At 38.6% G+C, this 21,918-nt stretch overlaps 1 protein-coding gene across 21 annotated transcripts in view; it reads left to right on the forward strand.

Annotated features, from left to right (window-relative positions):
* The window catches only part of Tcf4 (transcription factor 4), a 346,839-nt gene extending 326,523 nt beyond the window's left edge, over positions 1 to 20,316 (forward strand). For 14 of the 21 annotated variants that reach the window (XM_077792343.1, XM_077792352.1, XM_077792344.1 and 11 more), the window contains 5 exons: positions 9,290 to 9,425; positions 11,022 to 11,184; positions 14,321 to 14,550; positions 15,208 to 15,348; positions 15,578 to 20,316. In XM_077792343.1, coding sequence (XP_077648469.1) covers positions 9,290 to 9,425; positions 11,022 to 11,184; positions 14,321 to 14,550; positions 15,208 to 15,344 — 666 coding nt within the window. In that variant the 3' untranslated portion in view covers positions 15,345 to 15,348; positions 15,578 to 20,316. The remainder of the gene's footprint in view (positions 1 to 9,289; positions 9,426 to 11,021; positions 11,185 to 14,320; positions 14,551 to 15,207; positions 15,349 to 15,577) is intronic. The other 7 variants (XM_077792349.1, XM_077792347.1, XM_077792348.1 and 4 more) reach the window with 1 other exon arrangement.
* The last annotated feature ends 1,602 nt before the right edge of the window (positions 20,317 to 21,918 follow it).

A 21,918-nucleotide genomic window follows, 5' to 3' on the forward strand; every position in this document is an offset into this window, starting at 1 on the left:
AAGGAAGTAATCGCATTAACAGTACAATTAGAAACCGAGTGTCTTTGAACATAGCCAGCGCTGGAGTGAATAATTAGCCCAGTATGAAAGAAACCAAAATGGTCATTTCCCCCACAGGGCTTCAGATACAAGGGTTCAAGGCTCCACTCTCCCTCGGAGATCGTAAGTGCTTGAATTTCCTCTTTAAACACCCCAGGAATAAAAAGAACTATTATTTCAAACAAGTAGTAGCGTAACTAACTAGGTCTTCCGAGTTTTTTGGATGCAGACTCAGGGAAAGGGGATCAAGAAACCTGACATGGGCAATATCCATACTGAAGCATTTTTGCAAAAAAGCCAAACAAGAACATGCGGAATCACTAAAGCCCAGGGAACGTCAGGTATCCACCAGTCTGAGATGAAAGGAAGTCAGCCTCCTCCCCTAGGAGCGGGTGGTTATTAGCAGCTGTTTATCCAGTCGGGAATAGAGATTAACATTGTAATTTTTTTTTATTTTTTTTTTTAAGAACTAGAAGAAAATTTGTTTGGGAAGTTGGCTCTTCATATCTTGTCACTGCTTTGCCAAAAAAAACTTCCTTTCTCAGAACACATGTACTGAGTTGAGCAATGTTATGATTCTCTGAGAAGCTCTGGATTACCAAAAAGTCTATCTCCATTAAATAGAACAGAAAAGGGCAGAGAATGGATGGACGCTTGCCCTTGACACGTTCTGTTGTAGACTTTGCAACGTGAAGCTAGCAGCCAGCTGTTTGCTCTGTTACCTGTTCTTCAGCCCGACTTAAATGGGGCATTCCACCCTTACTCCTCACATTCCCTCCCCAGCTCAACCTTTGCCACTCCAAGGTGCATGCATATGGATTTTGCAAATGCCTACTGCTTGCAAAGGATTTTTTTCATGAGATATTAGGGAAGTTGCTTAGTACTTTGTGATCCTAAAAAAAAAAAAAAAAAAAAAAAAAAAAAAGAAGGAAAAAAGAGAATTGGTATTGGTATTTTTTTCTTGATTCCATGCTACTCTTAATGTCATTTTCTTTTATTAAATCCTTTCTTTTGCTTTTGATCTTATTTATAGCAGAGCCACTGGTCATATGGAAACTATTATTGTATAGCTGGGAGATGAAAGACTGCATTGCAGTTAAATAAGAGTGAATCATTTGGGCCAATAATACACACATACAGTGAGGTACCATTTGTGTCCAAATGCCTTGTGTTGTTCACTTTGTAGCAGAGCCGTTGAAGTTTATAAAGGGCTTTACAAAAATCTGCTTTTTGTCAGAAATATGTAGTCTGACAATACGAAAACACATGTTAACACACAGTCCTTAGCTGTGTGCTTTTCTTCACACACACACACACACACACACACACACACAAGTAATACTGCTTATTGATATAAAAATAGAAATTTTCATTTACAGTTGGGATATTATTGAATTAATATTAAACATCATTGTTAAGAAATATGTTTAAATAATCTATATCAAAATTCTACCCATCCTTCAAAACCTATCTAAACTTCCCCCTTCTTTAAGTAGTCCTGGTTTTCCCAAACAGATACAACTTCACCGTCCTTTAAAAACGTGTGTGATCTTGTGTTTTTTTAAGACATTCATCTTGTTTTGCTTTATACCATAATTATATTGCCCTGCCATTAAAATATAAGTTGTCCCAAAATAATAGTTGTCTTTTATTATTTTTCCCTGCAAATGCCTAAATAGTGTCTTGGAACATTCAAAAGGCATTCATTGAATTAAGTGGACCATTTGTTATTGATGGAAACATGCTAAATGTATATTTGACAGTGTCAAAAGCTTAGATTTCAGACAGACTCACAGATACCTGCCCTGGGTATGATCATCTCTATTTAGGGACCATACCCTTGCACATTGTAATGAAGTACTGTCCAGTGACCTACACCCAGGCACTGCCCTTGGGACACTCACTCTCCAAGGCAAGTATAGCCTTCATGAATAGCAGCAAAACAAAATCATTGAAGTTTAAGCCCTGTGTTATTAAATGGCGCCCTGGAATTTTTGTTGAGGGTGGTGTCTGCAGTGAATGGTCAGAGAAGACCCCTTGCACTTCCAGAAAGTTTATGAGACAGTGCAGGGTGCAGATGGCCCTGAAGGGTTAGAGGCAGGGGATCTATAGAACTAATGAAAGAGAAGCCAGCCCAGGGGACAGAAGGGAGGACCTTGTATAAACCCTGATGATGCAGGAGTGAGCCCAGCAGGTGAGAGGCCATGAGTAGGTAACTAAAGATTGAGACTGAGCAGTTTAAAAATAGGCAGGAATCAAAATGGTCCCAGAATATCCAGGTGAAGACGAAGCAGCACAAGTTAGAGATCTTAGATAGTTGATAGAGCAGTGGAGAGCCATGCTGGAATCTTAATGTGCAAGCCACCAAGTGATGCTAAGAGAATATAGCATTCCAAAGGTGAGGATTTGGAAAGGGATGGAAGGGGGATATTTCATTAGATTAGGTGAGCTTCTTTACACTTCTGCCTTTCCAAATATTTCATGATATGATTTGAGATGTTATTGGATACTAAGAAGCATTTTAAAATTAAAGGACAAGGTAATGGTAAATCCAAAGTGTTGGAGTGTCTATGCTGTCTACAGAGTGTGGAGGTCAGCAGCAAGACTGCATGCACACAGGGGTGACCCATTTCAGGGATCCAGAATTCCAAGTACCCATCAAGTGTTCAGTTGACTTTTTTTTTTTTTTTTTTTTTTTGCTTCAAACCAAAGAAGCTCCTTCTAAGTAACTGCAGGATTTCACTATAATCTCTGTGCCACATGGGTTTGGTTCACTGGGAATAGATTAACTTTAGTTCCATAAAACCTACTTTCTAGCCTGCCGCCTGGAGCAGGGAAGAAATGAAACGGGTTCTGCTAACCTCCCTCCATAGTCCCCAGGTCTTATGCTATATCCGTTGACGGTTTCCACTGTCGGAAAATGATGCTGAGAATTGGTGGCCGGGTGGGGTGGAGACACAGAAGAGAGAAATGAAACAGTTTTAGTAGATGGAATTTGTGAGTTAGAAAAAGAAAGATGAACCCAATTCAGCTTACACCCATTTGCATCTCAAATCATATCACAGGATCATTCATTATAACCATTTTGGTGGACAGTCCAGAGGACTTTGAATGTAGCTGATCACATGACAGATAAGCACTGCCAACCTCAGAATCATTTAGATTATATCTAAATCCTCTTGAAAATTATTTTGTTATCTGGAGAATAAGCATTATTAAGCAAACCTCCAAGAGTTGCACAAGAAGGAATTACATTAAATTCCAGACAAAGCATGTGGCTGTGATATTGTTAGAAAAAAAAAAATCATTAGGTGTTCTCATGACATTTATGAAATCTCTCAATGAACGTTTTAAGAATCTAATCAAAATCCAAGCAAAGTAACTGAATCACGATCTGACTTCAGTGAAAATTCCTTTAAATAAAGCTTATTCACATGGACAATTTTTTAAAAATTGTCAATAATCTTTTAAACTGAGGAATACGGAAGTTATGGTTGAAGAAGGGTTTCCCAGTGTGAGGACTTTGTCTCCCATGAGTTGGGTCAGGTCTATGCTTTCTGGCGGTTTTCCTGTCTCTGATGGTGTTCCTCACAGTATCCACCTACTGCTGCCATATGAGCCTCCGAGTTCCGTTTATGAGCCAACAGAAAACTTTGCACAGCCACATTCTGCCTTCTGAAAAGATGCACTTCTGGACTGAATGGTATTTTGTACACGTGAGAAAATAAGTTTGCTTTCCTCTAATATGACAGAGATCTGGCAAGGTAATTGAAACTGAAATCTAGTACTCTACAACTGTCATGTATAATTGATATTTCAGGGGGAGATTACAGTTCAGCACCCACACTGTTTGCTGTGTCAATAGGTTCTAATTATAGTGAAAGCCCATTGACTTTTCTCTCTTACTTTACAAGAGTAAAGTAAAAGGCATCGGGACATTTTTCTTTGTCTCATTTTCCTTGATCTTTTTCTTCTTTCAGAAAAAAGACATCTAATGCGAAGAGGGAAATTTTGAACCCATGCCATGAATTCCAAGCTTTAATTTTTGATATGTCAAAATGTTTCTAAGAGCATAGTATGGTTTTGCGTCATTATCACCTGGATCTAGAAATGAGCGACAAGTTACCTCCAGTTCCTGTCCTACACTCTTAGAAGGATTATGGTAGAATGGAAGTAACTGGGGTCTGAAAGCCTGTTTTGAAGCACTTATCTCTGGAGATAACATTAACTAGGATTGAATAACTGCCAAATGAAATTTAATACATTTTCCCATCCATGAAATAGGCCTCTTAAATACAACAGAATAATTACTTTCACAATACTCCCTGGAAACAAAGAGAGCAAAAGCATTGAATGTCTTTTTTTGTTTGTGGCATTTGTTGTTAGCTTGAGGATAAGGACAGGATATTTACCAAGATGCTGTAGGCAACCCCGCATCCCTGTATAAACGCAGCCTGGCCAACAGCCACCTAATTTGAAGCTGCATGTCTTTTAAATCTATTTATGTTGGAGGACTTGTGGCAAATATTAAATTTTGTAATTTAGTTAGACAGTTTGGCCTTGGCCTGAGTTGGTGAACTTTAAATTTTTTCCTATGATAAAGAAAACTAAAATGATCTTCAGATCTGGATACTCATATGCACATATATGCCTGTAATGTCTTTGTTATAGATATGTGTGTGCGTGCATACATGTACGCACATTGGTTTAAAACAAAATCTCCAGAAAGTAAACCCCTTGGACCCTGAACTCTGCTTCCCTCCCCTGTGTATGCTTCTATGCCCATTCAAATTGTTCAATGTTAAAAGTTTCCTGAGTTCAAGATCTATTTTAGTTCTCCAACTGGACATTGGCTAAGTCACTCAGCCATTCTCTACCTTAGCACATTTTTTTTTTAATGAAATTGAATTTTACCTAACTTATTTCCAAGTTCCTCCAAACCCTGAAAGTCTATATTCTGGGAATTTAAAGAACTTCTAGTAAATCAGTCTTTTCCCCAGAAAGTATGATCATTTAAAATTATGATGCTTAATTATTCCCAATGATAAATTCACAGGGGATAATTGAAATGGATGTGCCAGAATTGGAATCTATCTTGACCTAAGATACAGGGTAACTTAGATATCTGTACATAGAGGTAGCAGTCATGACTTACCAGGTATTCAGACAATCAGGCCAAGCCATGTTTGGGACATGTGATTCTAGTAACTCATTGGATCACAAAACACCGGATCCTAGGGTGGCCTATTCATAGCGTAGCCTATGCCTGCTTCAAAGTGATGTACTGGCCCTTGGATGGTCTTGGCATTCAGAACCTGGAAATAGTAAGAAGAGAGAGAGAGAGTTAGAACCCCCAAAGAAATGTACCAAGAGACACCATGAAAGAGGATACCAGGCTGTAGTCAGAGTGACAAGCATCGAGTAGATTAGATAATGTTTTCTGAATTAATAAATGTATTCTGATCAACTGATTAGTAATTATCTAATAATTATTAAATTTTACCTGGATCTTTTAGCATAATTATATCTAAAACTACATTCTAAGCGACTATGACAATGTTCTTAAAGATTGCAAAAAAATGCAATCAGTATTATTTAACTGCTTTTATAAGCTGGCTTTAATTTTATTGTTATCTAAATGTTTATCAAAATAGAACTTTAATGAAGTATGAATTTTCTAAACATAGGTACCATATGTCATTCTTTGAATCAACTTGTAGTTTGAAAGAATCTGCTTTTTCCTAATACATTATTACCTATTTGTTATAAGAGAGGCGGACACATCCCTGACCCCTGTATATATTAATGGTGGTATTGGGTCCTCCATCTTATTGCTGAGCTGTTCTAGTGGTAAATTTGTGTTATCATCCACCGTCTTTCTTACCTGGCTCTCCTGTGAACGGAAACAACATTTCTGAAGTAAATAGGGTTGGAATGTGCTGTCTGGGGCCAAGGAAGCAAGCAGTGGAATTGATCCTGGAGAATCAGACTCATTACCACATGGATCTGAACCTGTCAGTCATCATCCACGTGTCCTGAAATACACAGCAAAGCCTTAAATATTAACAACTTTATCTACTACTTCTTTCATGGAAATTGACTGATAGTATTTGAAATGACCTAGTGACCTGTCGAAAATAGAGTGAGGTAATACATACACCTAAAATCCAAACAAAATGGTAGTTGAAACAACTATACTTTCAATTGTATTTATCTTCTTTACAATTTCACTGTCCTTGTAGAGGAGAAAGACTTAAAATCAACCAAATGTGAAAATAGACAATGAGTGCAAAGATGATCCTAAGTGAAGGTAGACTGAAGCTTGAGTGCTCAGAGCTCTTGGATTTCATGGACTCTCAATTTTATGTAATAAGCAAGTGTTTTCAGATGATAGACACTGTGTGTAACTATATGTACTCATTGTTTTACATATACTTTTTTTGTTTTTTTGGGGTACCAGAGATAGAATTTAGAACTCGACCGCTGAGCCACATCCCCAGCCCTATTTTGTTTTTTTAAATTTAGAGACAGGGTCTCACTGAGTTGCTTAGTGCCTTGCTTTTGCTAAGGCTGGCTTTGAACTCAACATTCTCCTGCCTCAGCCTCCATAGCTTCTGGGATTACAGGCATGCTTCACTGTGCTGGGCTTACATATATTATTGATACTCTTTATGATAGGCCTGGGAGACTTGCTCTCTATAACTTAGTGTTGTTTTCTTTGTTTTGCATTTGAGCAACTCAAATAATGATTACACAGCTAACAAAGAAACCGGCTTCCTTTAGGATCTAGACACTTCTGCTCTCACTATTATACCAGTTAGAGCGACTTTCCTAATCACTGAGGCAAAAAATAAAAAATATAAAGGCAATTGGCTCTGGATTCTTCTCTGGTAAGAACCATTCTGAATGTGATACAGAAGGAGAAATTTTTCAAGATTAATACCTTAATATGATTTAAATAAAAAATAAAACATTAGCCTTAAATGATATCACAGATGACCACAAATGCTTGAGAGTGTTTATAGAATGCTTATGAAACATAAAGAGCAAGCTGCTCTGCTAAGCTTGAATCAGTGGTCATCCTCAGTGATCCCAACTGAGTACCATCCTTCGTGGAAATTCAAAAAAATTAGATTCATTGGAAACAGCAACAGATATGAATTGGCTCTAAGATAATCACGTAGGTTCGCATTGATTTTTAGATTTTAGCTGTCATTTGATCAGGGCCTGTCAAATTGACGCTTCCACGTTGAGATCCTAGATCCAAAGTATAACCACCGATTGAATCTGTCTTTTGTATGCACAAACATAAGTATGGCAAATCAAAACCTGGATGTAAAATGATTCTTCTTCCTACCTGGGGAAAGAATGTCGTATAGAAAGAGCGAACAAGGCGTGGTTGAAGGACTGGGGTAGACCAGCCTGCCTGTAAGAGAGCGGACCCCAGTCTCAGAGGAAAGCTGGGATGGTGTGGCAACAGTTGAGTGTACGGGGCGGGCTTGCACTTGCAGCACAGCTGGAACTCGGGGCCAGCGGGAGAGATCCACCAAGAGGCCAGTTTGTGGTTAAACATGGAACGAGCTCAGGGTCTCAATGCATAGAACAGCCACACAGGGGCTGGCCTACCCCGATCAGCAAGTGTGTATTGCAACACAGGCACCCGGTGCCATGGAGCGGACTCCCAGCCCCTCAGCTGAAGTGCTTCTATTCCCTGGTGTGGACAGTGTCCTCTACTGTTCTCACTGTTTTTCAATCTGAACAGTTAGTACAATTTATGTGATCCTCCTGATGCCCGCCCCCAGCAAATTATTGTCTTTTGTATTATGTAGGAGTGTGTATATTCATGTACATACTACATCCATATATTCACACACACACACACACATACACATATAAAATTCTTGATACTTGGCTGCCTTTAAATAATGTGCATGTGCTTCAGTCCTGTGAGTTTGTTGTTGCTTCACGTTGTTACTATTTATGCATTCTTTGGAAAAACTCTTATAAAACATTTTGGTACCAAAGAGTGAAAATTCTGCTTTGTGATCTTATATATATATATTTTTTTTTTTGAATTAGAAAAAGTAACCCTTGATTCAGAGCTGAATAAATTCATGCATAAATATTTTTTAGTGTTAGACCCACTGGCTGGCATAAATGCTCCCTTAACAATAGGCTAAGAAAAAAAAAACTACATAAAAACACAAAGGCAAATGTGAGCTATTTATGTTTCTCTTGGTTTACAAATGCTTAATGGTTTTGCTTTAAGGCATCTGCTATAAAGTCAGCAACTGCTGTCCCAGTGCCACAAGTTCAATGTCTCTGGACCCCATAGTAGGTAGTAGTAGTTAATCAAAAAAAAAAAAAAAAAAAAAAACTCAGCAGTATTTTTTTTTCTCTCCAAATCAAGTAATCATGCTGTACTCTATAATTTTATTCTTGGAAACACAAAGAGTGTTTACAATATGGTGTCTTTCTAGGATCAGAGTAGTGGAGGGAAAAAATGGAAAAATGTCCAAACATCCTCACATGGCAATCATGGCTTTACTGGTGTGTTTAATAAAACCTTTATTGGTACATTTTCCGGTGTGGTGGCATTGGCACAAATGGTCCCCCTTTGGATTTGGAACTCAGCAGCTGATGAAATACAGTAAACATTAATTTGGAATGGACTGCCAGTGTTGGAAAGCCAGGTGACATTTTATTATATTTGTACCGAGCAGGGGCTATGTCCCATACTGCTGTAGCTTCCGCTGTCAGAGGCTTAGCTGGCATTATGGAAAAAAAAAATGGCAGGCCTGAGAATCTTATCCCCTGAAATGAAAGTCGAATGCCAAATTGAAATTCCTGTAGGATTTCCGATAGCAATGGGGGAATTGAGAAGCCCACAATTAAGCATATGGGCATTAAGATAATTGTCAGATCTGTTGGCGGACATGATAGAAGACAGATGGGTACGAATCCGTGCGCTCCACTGCAGCACCCTGGGAGACAATTTGACGTTTTACCTGCCTGAGCTACTCTGCCATATTTGTCACTGGATGTACGGCACGGCATCTCACTGAGCGTTAAGTGCTTTTGCAGAGAACTCTAGGTGCATGTGCAGTCCTCCAGCGCCCTCTAGCGAATCGCGTGCGGGAGGATTGTTTTCCAGAGGCCAGCCTTCCTGCTTCAGGTCCTGGCTGCCCCTGGCAACAGCTGTGGTGCCTCCCATTCCCACTGATCACAATGGCTCCTCTCCTGCTTTCAGGTGGGGGCCCATCGTGAAGATGGCGTGGCCCTGAGAGGCAGCCATTCTCTTCTGCCAAATCAGGTTCCGGTTCCACAGCTTCCTGTCCAGTCTGCGACTTCCCCTGACTTGAACCCACCCCAGGACCCTTACAGAGGTAAGTGTGCCTGGGAAGGGCACTTCTGACCTCCTGTAAACAAGACGCACAGTGTTGTTTGCCCCCTGTCCTTGGTGGGCAGCCCTCAGGAAGCATTGGCAGAAAACCAAGAATCAAATTTGGTACAAAAATGGTAAGTACATGGGAAAGGAGTGAGAACCTAGCCTGCTAATCGTGTTGCTTCAGTAACTGTTCTCCTCCAACATCCTCTGAAAATCCTGGTCGCATTTCAGTAGGGAAGGAGACAGCAGACTGATGAGAGGAAATTATATTTTAGCTATTTCCACATTTTACCCATTCAGGTCCTCTAATGTGGTTAGTTTGGGCCTGAAAATGATGTTTTCAAATGAATAGGATGGAAGGAAATTGTTTTAGTTGTTTGAGATGGAAGGAAATATAGGTACGTTTTTAAAATGGAACATGGTTGTGGTTTTCGCTCTTGAGTCATCTAGCCTTGTCATGGTGCCTCCTGTGCCTGCCTTTACATGCCCCCAGGAAGTGGTGCTACGAGGTCTGGGTCTAGGTTCTCTGTGCCACTCACTGGCCAGCTGACTATCTATCGGTCATTTCAAGAACCATCTTCTCATTCCCTGCACCTTTAAAATAAACACAATAACACTGCCTCCGGAATCCATATAATGTCTTTCAACTGTTAACTTTTATACTCATCTGAGCGTTAATTATATATATGGGTATGGCTATTCCGTTTTATCTGAACAGTAATAATCTGGCAGAGCTCTTGGTTTTGCTCTCTTTGCCCTAGATCTGTACTTCTCCAACTGTAACGTGAAAAGCGTGAACCAGGGATCACATTCAAAGGCTGATTCTGATTTATTCATTTTGGAATTTGGCATTTCTAGTGGCTCCCAGGTGATAAGGATGGTCCTGGACCATGAACCAAATTTTGAGAAATAGGGTTCTAGAATACACAGACTGCAAGTGGAAGGAAATACTTAATAGACATTCATCGACTAAGAAGTAAAATTACATTAAAGTCACATTTTAAAACATAGTGTGATGTTGGAAAGTTTAGCGATGATAAAGCTAGAGTATTCTTCAGTGAGCAGAGAACTGCCTTCCATATGTACCATTTTTAATGCTGATTACTCCTTGAGGATAAGAGAAGCCTAATTTCAGAATATCATTAGGGTATCTATTGAAGTCTTGACTGCATATATTTAGCGTACTCCCTGGGAATTATATTTTAAGGACATTTTTCTATTAAATCATTGCATATGGAAAAAAACTCAATATAATAGCTGATATTTACTTGGGTTCTTAATCAGAACATTGAGGTGTGTGATTTTCATGATTATGATTTTCATTGCAATTAAGTTGATGTTTTGTAGACAGTGAAATTACCATCTACTCCAAAAGATTGCAAAATAGAATTTAACCTCAGAGCCAATGCAGGGAAAACTTATTTCCGCAGGTGCATTTCTGAAACTTCCACCAGATAGCAGGGAAAGAGTGACAGAAGGATCACAGTTCAGCAGTGCGAATCGTCTGGCTGGCAGCCTCGAGGTCTGGGGGGTGAGTGTTTGTGCACCGAGGTTTTAGCAAACGTGTCACCTGCTCTCTTTTTTTTCCCTATAGGCATGCCACCAGGACTTCAGGGGCAGAGTGTCTCCTCCGGCAGCTCTGAGATCAAATCTGACGATGAGGGTGATGAGAACCTGCAAGACACAAAGTCTTCTGAGGACAAGAAATTAGACGACGACAAGAAGGATATCAAATCAATTACTAGGTCAAGATCTAGGTAACAGTATATCATACTGTCGCTTCATTTAATTCCTTTATTGGACTTTGATGAAGTGAACAGAACAGGAAGAAACTACTGAGTTTTTTCCTGGCAGGTAAATTTACAGATCAAAAGAAAATTGAAGGCCTCTTCTAGAAGTACTAAAAGTATCATTTAAGATACCTGTACTCTAGTGAAGCCTAAAATGTTTTTGCATTTATGAATTTGGACCCAATGCTGATTACACACAGTGCAAAAAAAAAAAAAAAAAGAAAAAGAAAAAAGATTTATAATGGATGCAAGTGCAAATGGTTCATTTTTAAAACTATATTCTACAAATTTGGTCAGAAATGTTCTTTCTAAAAAGTGATCATAGGCATGTTAAAAAGTCAAATAATGTGTGTGTGCAACTGTAACTGTTTTCTTAAAATAATGATTTCCCAGCTTTATCCTAAACATGTTAATGTATAGAAGAGTAATTCCTCGATTGCTAATCTTTTCCCTCCCAGACTTTACAGAAAACAACTGCACAAGAATAGCTTCCAGTTGCTCTTAAGTATCTGATATCTTTCAGCTAGATCTGTCTCTTTGAACTTTAGTAATCAGATGGTTTTTTGAATGCCATGGACACCCATGTGCTTTGCCTTAATTCCTTTGGGCGGTTTTTATTTGAGAATTAAACCAATTGCACTGTGCCTGCAGCTTCCCTTTTAAAGGCTGTAGTGCTCAAGGTTAGAGCTAGTGTTCTTAATGAATTAAGAAGATGCTTCCTTTTTACATCGGCTTTATAATTACTGGGGCAAATTACATTACATGTCCTGCTGCAAGTTACAAAAATGCTCAGTGCTTCTAGCTAACCCCTTTCTACCATCGCTACAGTTTCCTGATTCTTGGCCACATGGGAAGATAGCTCAGGGTGGGAATTTCACATCCTTCCCAGTCTCTCTCTTAGTCTGGTCAGTTCTTGGTAATATAACTTACACATATTAACGGATTCTTTGAAGTTTCAGAACAACATTTTAACTTGCTATTGAGAACCTTCTTGTTTTCAAAGGTCACTCTGATGACATTTACTTAGGTATGCCTCCAAGACTGTGTTGTGAAGCAATGCTTTTCAAATCTAGGCAAATCATTTGCATAACTAATTTATTTATAAGTGAATAACCAATTCTAATCAGCTATGAGCCTGAAAAATCTTTGGAAGACAATTTCCTATTTTCAAGTCCCTTCTGTGTAAGGTAGGACACATGTTTGATATATAAAAATATTACCCAAATTTTTAGCTTCAGGGCAGGCCCAGCAGAGATTTCCTTTGGGCTTATTACAGCCTGTTTGCTTAGCAGGGTGCAAGAGCGAATTAATAGTAAACTGATTTTCTTTGGCACCAGCAGGGATCATGGGTAAGAGGAGAGGGGGGATAAGCAGAGAACTGCAGAAGATTAGGAAGTGGATAAAGAAGCCCTTTTCTGGTTGGTTCCATTGAGCTGTGTGTCAGCCAGCACACACCTGTGGCTGGTGTTGCCATATGGGAAGGAGTTTCAGCTGTGGGAGGGCAGTATGGTCTGAGCCTCTTTCTTTAGTGTCTTCATCTTTCCTCACTAACTTTTTCTTCTGTGTGTAAGTGTTCTTGGCTTCTATACATCATTACGCACTGTATGTCCTTGGATCCTAAGAATACCACTTTTAATTTTTGATGGATTCGAGCTTCTCCAGTGTACTTGGTCCTTTTTGCAATTTGGAAGTTACCCAAGGATTTTCCAAAAATGGAAGATCAGAGCCATACTTTTTAAGCCAGCATTCATTAAATGTAGGTCAAATTGACTTGATAACTATCCCCATGTCTCCCAGTTCTGAAATGCTTTGTGCAGTGAACATTTCCGACGTGGAATTTCGAGGTAGCTGCCAATCTCCTGTCCATGAGCTGAATGCCAGAACCTCTAGGCTAACGGCTGGATAGGTGGTCACCTCCATAGTATTTCTTACAACGGGGAGTCATTGCTTTTTAGTGGCATTTACTCCATTTTTGATGTCTTTCATACCCCCCCCCCAAAAAAGTTCTTGCTCATGGTCATTCACAGTGGTCATCCAGAGTTCTTTGTTTTGTTCTTGAGACAGGACGTCTCCCACACCTGCCTTTGAAAGTCCTTTGAAATGTTGGAAACTCTCCTGCCATGAAAGCTTCCCCAGATGCTCTGCCTTCCAGATGACTCATCGTCCTCTTTGCCTTCTGCTAAATGTCTAATTGGTCACTAAGATACCCAGAAATGGTCAGAATTGATCTTATCTGTGCAGTCCACACTGGGCCCCGCCATACCTTCTTTATGAATCATCAGGGTATTTTGGTTCTTAGCGAGATTCCTGTTTGCCTTCATTTTTGACTCACCATGAGGTCATGTCAATTTATAAGGGGTAGATGTTTGGATTTTGTATTGTTTTACACAGCTGATGTCGATTCAGATTTCCCCAACTTATTTTGGGGAATCACAATCATCCATAATATTAAAGACCGAGGAAGTCATGTTTTGTTCTGTTTTTTTGTGTGTGTGTGTGTTTTTTTTTTTTCTTTTCAACTTTTCATTTACTGTGTGGAGAAAATGAGAGACACAGGTAGGGCTCATGGATTGTCCAGGCCTTCAGAGCTGCGAATGGCCACCTCTGGGCATGGTCCCACTGTCTTGACTCTTATTGCTGTGATGTCTTCAACGGAGGACTTCCTTCTTGGTCCTATTAACTTGCCAGTCTTACATTTTCTTTGACCTATTAAAAATCTCTTTTTCAGTCACATATTTCCTTAGGTTTCAGATGTCACAGTGTGAAAGTTCTTCAAAAAAAGATGGCATGTGAGCAATTTTTGCTGCAGTGTGGTCACAGACAACAGGCTAAGCATAGTGGGTAGAGGCCTGCTTGGCAGAGTGTGACTTACCCACCAAAGCTTCATTTCCCTAGATCATGCTCTCCTGTTTGATTGGGGTTCCAGGTGTGGGTAAATGTCTTAAATATGGACCCGTGCCAAGGTCAAGTGGATGTAAAACTGACAAGGACGCGGATGGAGATGGGGAGGTTTCCTGACAACTCTGGAAGCAAACAAAGTAATCTAGACACCTTCCTTTCCCCCACACCGTTAGAAAATGTCGCCTCCTTTTTTGACCCACAGCAATAATGACGATGAGGACCTGACTCCAGAGCAGAAGGCAGAACGTGAGAAGGAGCGGAGAATGGCCAACAACGCCCGGGAGCGCCTGCGGGTCCGAGACATCAACGAGGCTTTCAAGGAGCTCGGCCGCATGGTGCAGCTCCACCTCAAGAGTGACAAGCCTCAGACCAAGCTCCTGATCCTCCACCAGGCCGTGGCTGTCATCCTCAGCCTGGAGCAGCAAGTCCGAGGTCAGTGCAGGCAGCAGTGCAGTGAGATGGACTTGAGCCACAGCACTAGACTTTTAAGAACCTTCAGAGGAACGGCCCAGTGCAGGCTAAGACCTCTGGGCAGCAGCATTGCTTACTCAGATTGTTGAGATTACAGAGCGCTCTCATAACCTTCCATTTGTACTGTCAGTAATTGGAGCTTAGTTGACTTTATTTATTTATCTATTTGGGGGTGGGGAGCAAGGTACCAGGGATTGAACTCAGGGACACTCGACCACTGAGCCACACCCCCAGCCCTATTTTGTATATTACTTAGAGACAGGGTCTCATTGAGTTGCTTAGCACCTTGCTTTTGCTGAGGCTGGGTTTGAACTCAAGATCCTCCTATCTCAGCCTCCTGAGCTGCTGGGATTACAGGTGTGCGTCACCGCACCTGGCTAGTTAACTGTCTTTTCCAACTCCTTTCCTCCTATAACGTTGCTGTACAAATCCTCCATATAATTCAGGTTTCACTAGTGAACAACCAAAGGAATCACTGCAGTGCCTATTTCCTAACTGCTTCTTTCCTTCTGTCACATAAAAACTGAACCAAAGGGTCAAACACACAGAGGATGTATCACTGCCCTCCGTGAGAAGCCTTGACGTTGACTAAATGGCCTGTGCTCTCATTCTCCACAGAAAGGAATCTGAATCCGAAAGCAGCATGTCTGAAAAGAAGGGAGGAAGAGAAGGTGTCCTCAGAGCCTCCCCCACTCTCCTTGGCTGGCCCGCACCCCGGAATGGGAGATGCATCCAATCACCTGGGACAGATGTGAAAGGGCAAGTTCGTTTTCAAATATTTCTGCAGTATTCACTCATAACTCTTGCACAAATTTTTACCCAAATTTATCCAAACTCTTAGCCAAATTTACCCCAAGTCAACTTTTCCCATATTTTTCTTTCTTGGTAAATGAGGGGTTTTTTTGGTTGTTGTTTTTTTAATTTTTTTTTAATCACTTTCTCTTTAATAAGTGTATTAATGAACTCTTCTCTCTTTTTCCTTTCTCAGGTCCAAGTTGCCACATTGCTTCATTAAAACAAGAGACCACTTCCTTAACAGCTGTATTATCTTAAACCCACATAAACACTTCTCCTTAACCCCCTTTTTTTGTAATATAAGACAAGTCTGAGTAGTTACGAATCACAGACGCAAGAGGTTTCAGCATTCCCAATTATCAGAAAACAGAAAAACAAACAAAAAAAAAAAAAAGAAAGAAAAAAGTGCAACTTGAGGGACGACTTCTTTAACATATCATTCAGAATGTGCAAAGCAGTATGTACAGGCTGAGACGCAGCCCAGAGACTGAATGGCAATCTTTCCACACTGTGGAACAATGCATTTGTGCCTAAACTTCTTTTGGAAAAAAAAAAATATAATTAATTTGTAAGTCTGAAAAAAATATTTAATTTAAAAAAAATTGTAAACTTGCAATAATGAAAAAGTGTACTTCTGAAGAAAAACTACATGAACGTTTTTGTTGGTATTCAAGTCAGCTAGTGTTTATTATTACTGGATATTGAATAGGGGGAGCTCGGCTGCCCTAGTCACAAAACCAGCAAACGTCCTGATGACAAGAAGTGATGACATTAGCCATTCCTTAGGGTAGGAGGAACAGATGGATCTTATAGACCTATGACAAATATATATATAAATATATATATAAATATATATTAAAAATTTAGTGACTATGGTAAGCTTTTGTTCATTTGTTTCAGACTTTTTTTCTCCTGTAAAAAAATAGTACTGATTAACTTTTTTAAAAGAAAGATTTTACTGTAAATATGGATTTTTTGGGGGGGGCGGGGGGGTCTTATTTCTGTCCCTTTCCCCGGTTTGTTACCATAACCTGTAGTGCCAACTCTGCTTCTGGAGGGGCAGTGCAGGAGGAAATGCTGACCCTGATGTTGCTTCTCATTCATAAATAAGTAGAAAGTCGTTTCTCCAGTCTTTTGGGAACACAGGACTTAAAAGTCACATCATGTGTAGATATTACAAGCAGCATTACCAAGACATGGCAAAACTGTTGTCTTGACTTGTAATGTTGCATTTGTGACCCTATTCTGGGATTTTCAGAGGTACAAGGTTAGAATGCTACAATGTTACCACTGTGCCTTCCAATGTTTATATCATCGGAAACATAACATAATCAAAGTGGCTGTGATTTAACAAGACGATTAAAGTGTTACCTACCTGTGTAGCCGGAGTAGTGTGCAGTGAGGCGTTTCTGAATACATGGTCAGATTTTTGGAAAAAAAGAAAAAAAACCACAAAAAAACAAAAACAAAAAAAAAATGAAGTTCAAAAACCGTCAAATGAGAAAATTGCAAGTAGTGTGACAGAGCTGATTGATTTTGTTGCTTTCTTGATTTTTTTTCAAAATGGGTTTACTAAAAAGTAGATGACTTAACTAACCTGCCTCCTCCTTCGTCTGAAAATGCCAATATTCAGTCATCCTGCAGCATTATAATAAGCCTTATAAGTCCTAAAGCATTAAGTTGCACTTTTTTGAGGAGGGGTAGTGCAGTATTTCTCTGGCCAGTATGAATGAAGTTTATACTTAACCATATTTGATAGAAACGTAGACCAAGCTATGGCACAGCAACTCATCAGATAGCTAGCTTTGACGTCTGGGCACAATTGAACCAATTTCCATCGTAAATCTTTCTAATGATTGACTTTGGTGTATAGTGCAGTAAACAAATAGTGCTCCTAGTTAAGTATTTGTCAGCATCCTTTCGTGTCTAACTCGTTTCTATTTTTACAGCCACACAATCTTGGCATGTATTAAGAAAAAAAAAAAAAACAATCCCTGTTCAAGTAGTTTTTCCACCTATCAGCACTGAGTAAATGCCATAAATCCATCGAAATGGTCTAAATGTTCCATCTGTTCTCCTGTTTTGCCAGTTATATAGTAATGAAATACATTTGTAAATTTTATGCAACAAATGGCAAACGTATCCTTATTTTGAAATCGTGTATGTAAAAGTTATATTTTTACATGTAGACTCTTGTTATTATGTGTTTTAATACATTGTATCAGTTTTTGTTTTTCTAAACTGTGTGGTTTTAAAAAAAAGTCTCATTTAAATGATATAGTGAGCTACAAGAATCTGAATTTTATGTTCATTTCTGAAAATGTAAGAACAAATAAGATAGTTACCACGTGGTCATCTTTATAAACCCATAAACATTTTGATTAGCTGTGTGTGTGTGTTGAAAACTGTAAATATGTTCAGTAGCGATAAAACTAAAATACTTTGATTTGTTGATAAGTTCCTACAATGTGGAGGTGGATTAAAACCTTAGGAGAATAGCAGAAATCAGACTTCATGAAAAGTTTTTCTGGGGCTTTCCTGAGAATCGTTCTAACAAAGGAGCTCAAAAAAGGGTATGGAAGACAATTATGTATACTCTCCCCTCCTCCTGGAATAATGAAAACCATGTGAACTTGTTCCCTCAGTATGTTAAAGATTTCCTTTTAGTGGTCCATTCTGCACTCATTTTGTATAGTCTCAAGGCGGGTATCCCTAGGAACAATATTATATAGGAAGCAGGTATACTCTGATCACATTCAGGATAAGTGTACAGAAGGGAATACGGTGTTTACTCTTTAGGGAACTGGAAGCTCCCTGCATTGATGTACATGTTCAGAGGGCACTTTTGATACATGTTATCAGAAAGGTGCTTCATAGAGCTGAATTAAAGTTTTTCAGATCTGTAAACAAAGCAAAACATTAAATTGTAATCATTTGGTTATTTTTTAAATTGGTGCTTTATATTTTGTTCTCAGTCAAACCGAGGAAAAGCTGCAATTTCTTGTTCACCAGCTTTGATGTATTCATTACTCCGTAATGTAATACCTCTATTGTGGAATTCCCTTTGGGCAGAAGTAAAAAACTTCCTAACGGCCACCAGAAGCTGCTCGCTGCTCTTTGCTTGGTGGAGAAACATGATCTGCACCTCTCCATAGTAATTGGGTGGTATCCCCTGTTTTAAAAAAGAAAGAAAGAAAGAAAAAGAAAAAGAAGAAGAAGAAAGGGAACGTGGCCTTTTTAGTGTGTTTTTATTTTTGGTTTTTTGTTTTTTGTTTTTGTCATTGTTTTGTAATTTTCAAACCCAGGTAAGATATTGGTATCCTGCACTGGATTTTTGAATAAAATTTAGCAGAAGACAGTTAGGATTAAAGAATATACAAAAAACAATGTCTAAAAGGTCCATACTGCACCAGGCATGCATATATATTTTATATATATGAATGATGCTTAGACTGGGGATCGGTTTAAGAAACTTGGACTTTGAAAGCAACTTGGAACAGTTGATCCACCTCCACATTCGAGTGATTTATAATATGCAGAATAGGGATCTGTTCATCTAGAAATCCTTACCATTTGTCTTCGTGTAGCTGCAAGGAACACTAATGTGTATACAACAGTCCACCAGTGGTGCAACTGGTTCTCATTCAGTCTTCCGATTCCTTTAATTTTGTTGTTGTTTTTTGATTTGATTTTTTTTCCTATCTCTTGAATTTTTTTTTTATTCGTGATCTTTATTTTGATGAGGGGTTGGGGAGCGGGGAGGGAATCGAATCGAGACTTGGGGTTATGAGGATTTTCGTCTTTGCATCCAACAGGCAAATATGATGTGTCCAAAAGTGAACTTGAGTCAGGAATGAAACAATTTCAGCATAAACAAGCACAAAAATTTAGTCTGCTGGCTGACTGGAAGCAAAAGAGTCAAGATGGAATTTGATGAATTCCAACACAATGGGGCACCAGGGCCTTTAGGCCTCTTTATTTTGCTTTGGTTTTATTTGTTTTCTTTAGAGACATGCTCCTTCTCACGGGACTTGAAGTGGACTCATCTTTGTGCAGTGCTGGTTTTTGCCATACTCATTTCAAGTATTATAGACATATGTAATGGTGAAAATATATGAACTGTGGCCTTTTTCATTCTTGTTACTTGTGATGCAATTAAGTGAAGATAAGAAAAAAAAAAAAGCAGAGATTTACCATGTATCAGTGCCTGGCTTTTTGTTATAAAGCTTTGTTTGTCTAGTGCTCTTTTTGCTATAAAATAGACTGTAGTACACCCTAGTAGGAAAAAAAAAACTAAATTTAAAAATAAAAAATATATTTGGCTTATTTTTCGCAGGAGCAATCCTTTTATACCATGAATATTACAAAAAAAAATTGTCAGATTCTGAATATTTCTTCTTTGTAGATTTTTGGAATCATTATGAGTAAAAGTTTGTTACTTTATTTTACTATTTAAAAGATGTTATTTTACCATGTGTTACCAAGATGAAACTGTATGGTAGCTTTTTTTTCGTTTGTTTTTTTTTTTAATTTTTTGTTTGTTTGTTTTTTGTTTTTGTTTTTGTTTCTGTTTTTGTTTTAGTTGTAGGTCGCAGTGGGGAAATTTTTTTGCGACTGTACACATAGCTGCAGCATTAAAAACTAAAAAAAAAAATTATTAAAAAAAGAAAAAAAGGGAAAACGTTTAAAAAAAAAAGATAAAACAGTTACACCTTGTTTTCAATGTGTGGCTGAGTGCCTCGATTTTTTCATGTTTTTGGTGTATTTCTGATTTGTAGAAGTGTCCAAACAGGTTGTGTGCTGGAGTTCCTTCAAGACAAAAACAACCCAGCTTGGTCTAGGCCATTACCTGTTTTCCCATCTGTAGTTATTCGATGAAGTCATGTACATGACCGTTCTGTAGCAATAAATGTGCCATTTTTATAAACTGTTTCTGACACTTGCTTCATTTCATTTTGCATTGTCCTATGATGCTGTCCTGTAAGACTGCATCTCGATTTCATTTTCCACGTGTTGGAGGTATTGACAGCTTAACAAACAAAACATGCAAAAAAAAAAAATCACAAAAACAAATTGAAAAGCAAAGTACATGGTTGATCAAGGATGAGATGCCCTTAATGAAATGGAACGGGATGCATGCAAAACAAAAAGAAAAGTGTCTAGAGGATTCACTAATTGAAGGAGTGTAATTCATGTGTGTGTAACACTGAAACTATGCATTTGAAGAGCTCTGAACTGTGCCACTGTTTGGGGTTGTGCTGTAGGTTGCTAACTCATGTCAGCCTTAACCTTTCGGATCACTTGGTCGGCTGTTTGGCAGAACATTCTCGGCTAGATCTTTTCAGTCAAAAAAAAAAAAATCTAAGAAGATTTATTTTGTATCACTTTGTTAAAAGCTGAATGTTGTTAACCACAATTAATATTCCACTGTATTTATACTCTCTCAAACTCTTCCCTCCCTACCAATTTCTGGTTGACTGTTGACTATTGATCCAGATGTAAACAACCAGATTTTTTTTTTCCTAACTTGTACAAACTGACGCGTGTCACCTATGATGGGAGGGGAAATGTACAGATTAAAATTATCCAGTGTTATGTACTGTAAGTTAATATTTTTGTAGAATGAACATCAAATCTACTTTACACAATTTGGAGGCTGTTTCAACATTGCACTGTAGAGATGTAAAGTAATGTACACAATGTAAAGGAATCCATGGTAGATGAGCCCTTCCTAAAGGAATGTTCTCACCATGTGCGTGGATTGGGAAATGTCTCCGATATTGCTCTTGTATTCTTTTGAATGGGATTTAGTGACTAGCTTACCTGAAGGAAAATGTTATCATGTCATTTGGTTCACTTGTGAAGTGCCCTCCATAGCCAAATGTTGAGATTTTTTCTTTTTCTTTTTCTTTTTTTTTTTCTCCATTTTGGTTGGATTGTTTGCAGATATTTAAATTTTAAGAAATTTCCAAAGATTTTGGTTGATAACTTTTTTTTCCCTTCTAAATGATTTGAGATGTTCTTATGTTCTTACTGTGTGTTTTAAATATATATAAAAGAGCCACAAGCATTTAGTCTTTTAGTATTATATTTGACCATATTCTTACGACTACAGAGGGGGAAATGAGCCCGGACACCTCTTCAGTGTCTCTGATAAAGTCTATTGGTATATTTTCCTTAAAATGGCCATCTGAGAAGGTACTCTGAACTTAGACTTAAATTGCTGGAGAAATTGAATTAGGCAGAAGTTAAGGTTCCACTAACATTAGAAATGAAGATGGAAAAAGAGGTAGGGAATTGTTTTGACTCTTGTAATTAATTCGTATAAAACAAAGTGAAATTTCTATTCTAGGCTTCAATGGTAGGCCACCTTTCTCTTGACTAACAGCCCAAGAAATATCATGCATAATCCTCTCTAAGGGAGAACTAGGAAGCATTAGGAACTGGTGCACTCCTTATATGCAAATCACCCCCAGGATCATACATTTAAATTGCACTGTGAACCCTTTTGCTCTGCCAGCCAATAGGTATTAT

This window comes from Urocitellus parryii, chromosome 13 (assembly GCF_045843805.1).
Source record: "Urocitellus parryii isolate mUroPar1 chromosome 13, mUroPar1.hap1, whole genome shotgun sequence".
Taxonomy (NCBI): Eukaryota; Metazoa; Chordata; class Mammalia; order Rodentia; family Sciuridae; genus Urocitellus; species Urocitellus parryii.